The sequence below is a fragment of the Acomys minous genome, assembly GCF_964271855.1.
Source record: "Acomys minous genome assembly, chromosome: 5".
Classification (NCBI taxonomy): domain Eukaryota; kingdom Metazoa; phylum Chordata; class Mammalia; order Rodentia; family Muridae; genus Acomys; species Acomys minous.
In genome coordinates, this window is record NC_140494.1 from 59,043,941 (window position 1) to 59,053,632 (window position 9,692).

At 42.2% G+C, this 9,692-nt stretch overlaps 1 protein-coding gene across 2 annotated transcripts in view; it reads right to left on the bottom strand.

The window, feature by feature from the left end:
• Positions 1 to 9,164, bottom strand: part of AGXT2 (alanine--glyoxylate aminotransferase 2) — a 39,226-nt gene extending 30,062 nt beyond the window's left edge. Inside the window, exons 1-2 of one of the 2 annotated variants that reach the window (XM_084783765.1) lie at positions 8,862 to 9,164; positions 1,340 to 1,425 (exon numbers count right to left, since the gene is read on the bottom strand). In XM_084783765.1, the coding sequence (XP_084639891.1) occupies positions 1,340 to 1,425; positions 8,862 to 8,946 (171 nt within the window). In that variant the 5' untranslated portion in view covers positions 8,947 to 9,164. Of the gene's footprint in view, positions 1 to 1,339; positions 1,429 to 8,861 lie in introns of both variants that reach the window. The other variant, XM_084783764.1, reaches the window with a different exon arrangement.
• Between the last annotated feature and the right edge of the window lie 528 nt (positions 9,165 to 9,692).

Genomic DNA, 9,692 nt, shown 5'->3' on the forward strand with positions numbered 1-9,692 from the left:
ATCTTTCAAAGTAACCTGTTTAGCAGCTGACATTTCTCATTGTGTGCCTTTTTAAATGTATGATTCCTTCCTAGGGTGTACAGGAAGAAGGGAGCTGGAATTCTCACCTCTCAGTGGAAGTCATTGATTTCAAGTTGATTTTATCATGAAAATAAAAAAGGTTAGAAAGAAGTGCTCAAATTAATGTCATTTTTTGCTGCTATGTTTTTGAAAAGTGAAAAATAAAACAAAACCAAATAAATGGTTGGCCATGGTGGTATACACCTTTGATTCTAGAACTTGGGAGGCAGAGGTATGTGGATCTCTGTGAGTTCCAGGACAGCTAAGGTGACATACAAAGACCCTACCTCAAACAAAAACAAACAAACAAGCAAATAAAAAACCCTAAATCAATAAAGTGGTGTGATATTGGGCCTTGTGCATGCTAGGGCAGTGCTTTACCACTTAGTTTCAGACTAAACTTTTTTTCTCTCTCTCTGAATACATTTTGTGTGTGTGTGTGTGTGTGTGTGTGTGTGTGTGTGTGTGTGTGTGCGCGCGCGCGCGCACACGTGCACTCACACATGCATGTGTATACATAGGCAGGTGTAGTGTGTGCACAAGTAATGTGTGCGTGTGGCGGGCAGTAGTCAATATTGATAATCTTCTTCAGTTGTTCCTCACAGTGTTTTTTGGGGACAGGAGCTCTCACTGAACCCGGAACTCACTGATTCTGCCTGCACGGCTAGATAGAAGGCCCCAGTCTCTGTTCTTCCAGTGCCACTGGGGTGCCCATTTGTGTTGCCAGGCCCAGTGTTTTATGTGGTAGCTGGGGATCTGAACTCAGGTCTTTATACTTCCTAGCCAACATTCTCTCCCTGAGCTGACTCCCTAACCCAACATGTTATAATTGCTCCCAACACCTTAGAGGTTTTATTTTATCATTATAGTGACAGAGAAATCTTTATTAATCTGACAACAGGAGGATATACTTTTTGGTAGGAGAAAAGTAAGCAGATCATGTGCTGTATTGCTGTGCATAAACTAAGATAACAATATTGTAAAAAAAAAAAAGTGATTTCACACTGACATGAGTGTATTCCTGGGGTGTGTGTGTGTGTGTGTGTGGTTTTGTAATAGTACTTTCTGTCTCTCAGTCTTACATATGCTCATTAGCTCATATACAGCTAATAAATAGTGTAAGAAGGCTTAATTCTGTAAGACCTAAAGGATAGGCCATCATAAGACTGCTAACTGACACAGCAGGGCAGTGTGTGTTTCTTCTTGGGGAACAACTGTGGAGTTCTTGAGCTCTCCCAAGGGGGACCTCTTTTTTCTTTTCTGAACCTGTGGGTCTTACCTGGTATCGCTCAGGGGAGAAGTCACATGGTGGCATGTTGTGCTTTGTACGAAGAGTGAGCTTGGGTATAGATCGCCAGGAAGCACCTACTGAAACGAAGGGAGTTAGGGTCTTCAAGCAAGCATGCTGCGTACTTACGGTAACCACCTATCATTACCTGAGCCAATTAGGCAAATTTGTCTCTCATGTTAATAAAAGTCACTTTAGTTTTGACTTTAATACGTATATATCTGATTTTAATATATATATCTTAATATTGTATTTTCCCATGGAAACATGATTGAATCTAGTACAAAAAGATAAGAAAGATAAGGAAGTAGCGATCCTTTTCCACATAGCCCCCTCACCAGCTTAGAGAACTCAGCTCAAGCAATCCCATTGGTTGCTTTTTTTAACTTTATGATCAGGTAGCAGAGCAATGTGCCCTGGATACACATCCACTTTGTTATTGTATGTGTTTTCTAAGCTGCAGGTTGCTTGGTGCCTGAACTCTATTGTAGAGTTCCCTGCCTGATACCTGGTTGGCTCTCCATACATGACACTGCTGTTGGCTCTTCTGATATGGAGCAAGGAGAAATGGGTGTTAGGTGACAGGCTGTCTCAGTACCTGCAAGCAGGTCTAGAAGACACCATCCTCTCCTTAGGAAAGGGCCACCAACCTAACACTGTTGGAAAGGAAGAAAAGTTGAAAAGGAAGGAATCATTAAATGCTTAGAGCTGGGACTGACACTTAGATAGGGGAAAGGATTGCAATTCTTATTTATGTACAAGCTAAATCTGTTGTGTTAATGTGCTCAAGTACACCATGATAGTTAGAAGGAACAAGAAAGAAAGTAAAAGGCATGCACTCCAAGCCCGGGGTTCTTTTGCTCACTTTTTCTTGACCCTGACTTCTCATATAACTGGGAAGGTACAATGCAGTTAGACTGTCAGAGCAGATTTCTAGAGCCTTTATAAGCAGTCTCAGAAGAGAATGGTCCTAATTTAGAAGATTTGAGTTCAAATTTCAAGTAATTTCCGAGGTAGAAAGAGCCGAGGAAAACATAGATGTGTCTTGTGTGGCATGGAGCTGTCAATGTGTGGAGGAAATGCTGGCGGCATGTGTCTGTGAAGTCACAGTCTTGAGAAACTCAATGGACAATGTGTTTCTAAATGAAACAGGGATGTAATAATGGTGGGTGTATTTTTTTTCAAAATCCCATTCGTTTTTCTGCCCCCAAATAATTACTAAAATCACAAATTTGCTCTTACTTTAAAAGTAAGCGGCTTCTGGTTATCCATGCATAAGAATGACTGGAAAAAGGCAGCTAAAGTTTTCTGAGAATTTCACCTTCTGAAAGCCTTTTATTGTGTGCCTCTGTGCTAGCCACTCTCCTGAAATGGAGAAAAAGGAGTGTTTCTGAGAATTCAAAAGCCCTTTATTCCACCATTCTTATGCCCCATCTGTAAGGTTGGAGTTGCCCAATAAAGAGGCTGTAAGCTCATTGACTACAAATCTGTAAGAATTAATGAGAGAAACACCAGAAAGGGAAGAGAACTGATGAAAGAGACACAATAAAGAAAAGCTGAGGTTTGAAATATTCAAGGCAGACTCACTCACTCACTCACTCACTCACTCACTCTCTCACTCACTCACTCACTCTCTCACTCACTCTCTCACTCTCTCTCTCACTCACTCACTCACTCTCTCTCTCACTTTCACTCACTCACTCACTCACTCACTCATTCAACAAAGGGATAAGCAAATGGTAGAGCAAAGGCTCTAAGTGAAATCCATAAATCCATTAAAGGAAAAGTGACAAGAGGAAGATAAGAAGGAAAGAAGGAAAGAAGATATTCAAGTAAACAAAAAGAAAAAAATTATTTAAATAAGTGCAGCTACATAATACCCAGAAAATCTTTGTCATATTATCTCTGTCAATAAACAAAATTCACAAAGCATAATAAAAATCAATGGGAGACATCCAAGATGGTGGTGCTGATCACATACTGTGTCTGATAGGTGGAACAGCAATGACTGCACAGACACCAAAGGACAAAACTGAGAGCTCCAAATCACAGAGCTGGTGTTTCCCAGAAAGAAGGAAATCCTGTCATGTGGATCCACAAGATCCAGTCCCCACAGAAGTGGGAGGCCATTCAGGCTTTAACAGCCAGCAACAAACTGGTGAACTGAACAGGAGCAGGAAAGCTGGCCCTGAGGACAGGGGAGCAGGAAAGCTGGCCTTGAGGACATGGGAGCAGGTGAGCCAGCCCAGAGGACACACATGGGAGCAGGTGAGCTGGCCCTGCCCCTGACGACACAGGAGCAGGAGAGCTGACACTGGGGACATGGGAACAGGAACACTGTCCCTGAAGACACAAAACAGGTGAGCCAGACTTGAGGACATGGGAGCAGGACAGCTGGCCTGGAGGACACAGAAGCAGAAGAGCCGGAAGGCTAACTAACACAGCGATTTCCAAGCCCTGATCCAGGCCTCTGAGTTGGCCTCACCCCAACATCTATTCCATGTACGATCTGCTGGAACACGTGAAGGGGCTGGTCCTGCAGATCCAAAGCTTAAGAATCTCCATGACACATGGCAACAACAGTATGTCCGAGAACAGTCCCAGTGAGGATCCATTATTGATGGTGTAAGCCTCAAACTAGACCCATGACTCATTGCAATGAACATTTGAAAGTAAACATGTGTGGACAAAAGGCTATACTGTGTGATACGCTACAGCTTCTGTGACAAGATTTTTGTTTGTTTGTTTTATTTTACTGGGCGAAGTTTGCAAGGGCAGAGGACAGATATGAGGGGATGAGGAGATGAGTTGGGATTGTGGCATATGATGTGTAAATCATAGACAATCAATAAAAGTTAAAAGAAAGAAACAGAAAAAAATTCAATGGATAAAAATACATTGAATTTCAGAAAAATGAAAATCAATAAATCTTTGGAAATAATTGCTTGCGTTTCTTGTGTAAAACATCCTATGTTTTGCAAGGGCTGTAAGAGTGGGGCACTGATAAAGCGTTTCTTTGGTTCTCTCTCTCTCTCTCTCTCTGTGTGTCTCTGTCTCTGTGTCTCTGTCTCTGTCTCTGTCTCTCTGTCTCTCTGTCTCTCTCTCTCTCTCTGTGTCTCTGTCTCTGTCTCTGTCTCTCTCTGTCTCTCTCTGTCTCTGTCTCTGTCTCTCTCTCTGTCTCTGTCTCGGTCTCTCTCTGTCTCTGTCTCTGTCTCTCTCCCTCTCTCTTTGCTCTGCCACTGGAGTTGCTAGTTGTCAGACTAGAGGTGGTTTCCTTGTCTTTTTTCACTGTTCTATAGTGGGAAGACCCTGTTGTTGTTTGCTCTGTATGAGGACCACAGCAGTCCTGTCTCTCTGCCCCATTCTGTATGCTGAGTGAGAGGACAACTAATGCTGGATGTGCTCCAGTCACCAGCAGGCCCATTATGCGAAGATTTCTTCCAGGATTCATGACTGCTGCTGGCCCACCTTCCTTGCCTTCTCTTCATGCCCAATTCTGTTATGGCCCAGGGATCATTTTAGACCCGCTTTTTCCTCTAGGGCCTGCTAAGCTAGCTTTTGGTTGAAGTAAACCAGAAGCGATTGATGTTGATTGTTCACATGCAGAACCTCTGCCTGATTTGGGGGCTGTGGGTGTTTCTTAGAGTCCCTTCTCTGAGGGGAACCTTCTCTGAGATCAGCCTAGGGTGCAAGTTAGGGGCCTGCCACTCAGGCCAACTTTATTTATTTATTTACTTCTTTGAGAAGTCTTGCCAGGAGCTGAGTGTTGGGAGAGTTTCTCAGTGGGTAGTGGACACTATTTACCATCCATGTACTCTCCTGTGTACCTGTCCTTTGTGTGAGAGAAAATGTGTCAAAAATAGCCCATCGGAGCACAATCTCCATCTACCTGAAAATAATATGAAGTTTAAACTTTAGCTAATAGAAAAGATGAATGTGTGAAGAGTATACTACATGTGTGTTTGGATGAAGAATCACAAACAGACACATATCGTAGAAAGAAGATCTTGTGTATTGTATGGATGTAGCATCTGCTAATAATAAATCTGGTGGCCTGTAGTTTAGGCAGGAATTTGGAGGTGGGACATCCAGTAGACAAAGAGGATTCTAGGATAGAAACAGGCCTGGGAGAGTCATCCAGCAAGATGTGAGGAGGGTGAACATGTGATATCTGAGCAGAGGTAACCAATCACATGACAGAATGTAAATTAGTATAATGGTTTAAGTTATGAACTAGTCAAAGAAGAGCCTAGCTATATGGCCTAGGTATTTGTAATCATATTTTGGGTCTTATGAGTCATTATTCCAGGAGCTGAGGCCAGGAGGAAAACCACCTACAACAACATACATGGTAAGCAAGTAGACATAGAGGCTTCAAGAGTGTTTGGAAGGTTAGGGGAAGAGTAGGGATTAAAAGCTACGTGGCGTGAGTCCATAAGATTACTTTCCTATGGGTTTTTTTTTGATAGAATTCAATGTAGGGGTTCCAATGAATTGATTAAGATCTCCAAGCAGCAACTGGAGATGACTATAAGGTTTCATGTTTCTTCAGTCAGAATGGCTAGTATCAAAAAGAACAAGAAAAAGGAAACTCCATATGCTTGCTCGTTGTGGCACTATTTACTATAGAAAAGACATAGAATCAGCAAGGGTGCCTCTCCTGATGAAGAAATAGAAAGACTGAGCAGAGACAATGTGGTGAATATGCATAATAACATATTACTCAGAATCAAATCCTGTCATTTGTAGAAAAATGATTGGAACTTGGGAACTTTATGCTAAGCAACATGTGTTAGTCAAAGAAAGAGAAAGACCTCAAATTCTTCATATATTAAAAACTAAAATGGCTTATAGGACAGAAGAAGAGTGCAGAACAGTGATTCCTGGAGTCTGGAATGATATAAGGAAAGATAACTAAGTAAGTCACACAACAGTGACTGATTTTAGTGTTCTGTGGCACAATAGGATTACCAGAGTTTACAGTAACCTGTTGTATGTGTCCCAAAGAACTAGAAGAGAGAAAGTGCCTTAGTTACTATTCTATTGATGTGCAGAGACACCATGACCAAGGAAACTCTTTTTTAAAAAAGCACTTAATGGGGGCTTGTTCTTAGTTTAAGAGGGCTAGTCCATAATCAGTCATGGGGGGAAAAAGCAGACAGGCAAGGTTCTGGGGAAGCAGCTTAGAGCTACATATTCTGATCCACAGGCGGCAGGAGAAAGAGTGACACTAGGCCCTGGAATGGGTGTTTGAAACTCTAAAGCTCACTTCCAGTGACATACCTCCTCCAAAGAGGTCACCTCAGCATCCTTCCCAAACAGTTCCACTCTCTGGTGACTAAAAATATCCAGATATGAGAGCCAGTGGGGGTCATTCTCCTCTAAAACACCCCAGAGGTCACAGGCTCCGAACACAAACACTGATAAGGAGTTGGACACTAATGCTCCTGACTTGATCATGACACGCTATTCAGTGTCTCACATTACCACACTGTATAATTACTGTGCCAAATAAAAAGAAAAAAAAAAGGCAAGAAACATAACAAAAGCAATGTAGGCACCATGCCTCACATGTTGTCACCATTAAGGTAGCCCCATCATTCTGGAGTCTTTGGTTGGAGGAAAAGGGACTCCAAAGCATTTTCTCTCACTTTGTCAGTATCTAGTAATTTCAGTGTAGTTTCCTCTGCCTGAGTTCATGCATAACTTATCTGAGACAATGGAATTAAAAGGACTGGAAAGGCCAGTGAACAGGCTGTGGTAATGACCTCTGAGTTTGGAGTCAGACAGGTTTGGCTTTAAATCTAGTTGGTATTTACATATTTCTGCTTTTTGATCATGTTTCTTTTTATATTATTTCAATTTTTAGGTTTACTTATTTTTTTTTCGTGTGTTTTCCCTGCATGTTTGTATGTGCCCCAAGTGCACGCCTGTCAGGAGAAAGGATTGGAAATCCTGGAACTTGAGTTAAAGGATAGTTGTGAGTAGCCACATTGACAGTGGGAACTAAACCCTGGCCCAATGCAAAAACAAGCAAGAAGTGCTCCTAATTACTGAGCCATATATCTTAATTTTTGTCAGGTGTATCATCATGAATGGGACAATAGGATTCAATTGCAGATTTAACTGAGGATGAAAGAAAATAATACGTGAAGCATTGGGCACATGTTGGGCTGGGGAGACAGTGTAGTTACTAAGTTGCTTACCAAGCAAGCATGAGGACTGGTGTTTAACCCTCAGAACTATGTAAAACAGTCGGGTCTTATGGCACACACTTGTCCCAGTGCTGGAGAGGCATAGACGGAGTCATGAGGCTTGTTGGCTAGGCAGCCTTAGCCTACTCAGTGAGTTCTTGACCAATAAGAATCCCTGTCTTCAAAAGCAAAACAAAACAAAAACTCCTGGGAAAAAAAAACAACCTAAAAATAAGCAAGCAAACAAACAAATCTATGTTGGACATCATCTGAAGTACAACACCCAAGGTTGGTTTCTGACCTCACATATATGCATGCAGATGTGCACATACACCTATAAACAAATGTTCGCCTCCACAGATACATAAACATACACATTAAACAAGCATTGGGCAGACATTGTTTTACAAAATTGTGAGGTGAGGAGGGAGAGGGTACAGGAGAGGAGGGCAGAGGAAATAGAAAGATATGGAAAAGACAGAATTGATTATGATGAGGGATGGAAAAGGATCTTCTATATCATTTATATTACTTGGGAATAAGTTTCCAGCATGGCCCATAAATACGCAGCCAGTTGTTCAAGCTTGTGTGTTTAGAAAGGAAATCAATGGGTATGTTGTGAGGTTAGAGTGAACAAATCTATGTGAAAAGCATTGGTGTATGGAGATAATTTATGAAGACTCCTATATCAGCTGCCCCAGATCTTTTCTAAATTCTTGTTCCTGATGCAAAGGGAGGAGAATTGGAGCAGAAGGTGACAGTCAGGTTAGTTTAGTCCTGGCATGGATGACCATGAGGAAAATATTTTGTGTACGTGTATGCATGTATGTGTGTGCTTGCATATGTGTGTGTATGTGTGTGTGCGTGCATGTGTGTGTACAGATATGTGTGCATGTGTGTGTGTTTGGGAATCTTACCACATATATATGTAGTGGATATGCATGAGAATACCTATGCCTTTTAAAATAAGAATCCTAGAAATCTATGTATTGAATTTAATATCTTATTTTGACTTATTTTCCTTTGCTTCTTCATATCAACGTAGTGATAGCTGGCTTTCTTTTTCGGTTGTGTATTATCAGGTCTTAATATCCATTAATTTCATTTCAGAACAAATTGGGGCCACTATAAAGTACTGACTGAAATGGAAGCAGTGGGCTAGAAAGGCTCAGAACCTTTGGTGCTTACAAGTGTATCTTTAAAATCCCAAGTCCTCACGAAGCTCTACTCGTCTCAAACCCTAGGCAACCAGCTCCAGAGTTTAGCCTTTCCCATTCTGTTGCCCCTCCGCTGACCCATGGCCCATGGTGTTCACTCACAGCTCAGGGATGGACACATCTGGAGGATTCGGAGAGAGGTCTCCAAGCAGAAGGCTTTCTGTAGGTTTCTCCAGGCCAGAGACATGTCTTTCCAGGCAGGAAGCAGGTCAGTGGGAGACTGAGCAGCTGGACTTTGATATTAGGAGGGGGAGGAGACTTTAGACAGGGAGTTGTAGACTGGTGACTGTAAATAGAATTAGGTAAAGCCCAGAGCCTGACATTGTTAGGGATGGGGCCTTAAATAGTGAGGAAAATGGAGGAGAGAAGAGAAGTAGGAAGGATACAAAGAGAGAGAGAGACAGGGTAGCAAAGGATGCTGGGAAAAAAGGGAAGGGAAAAGAGGGTAAGGGAGGGAATTGAAAAAAAAAAAAGAAGGACAAAACAAAGTCCACCCTGGGCTCATTTTTAAGCCTTGTATTCCATCCCAGGCTCCCAGAGTGAATTGCTCTGAAAAAGGGCAGTGGCAGAGTTAGTTTGGATATAAATATTTATATCCCAAACTGGGTCAGATATAAAATGTTCCTCACATGTTCATGTGTTTGAATACTTGGCCGCTGGCTGGTGGCGCTGCTCTAGGAGGTTTTGGGACCTCTTGGACATGGAAGCTAGTTAGCAGACAAAGGACCATTGGAACAGAGCTCGTGAGTGTGTGGCTGACTCTGCTTGCATCCTAAGATGTGTTCTTCCCGCTGAGTGTCATGTCACAAACACTTCTGTCTGTTGTGTCACTGCCATGGACCGATCTGGTTCAGCCTCTATGCCATCCCGATCCCCACCATGATACACTGAACTCTCTCAAACTCTCAGTCAAAACAAGTTCTTTCTCCTTTG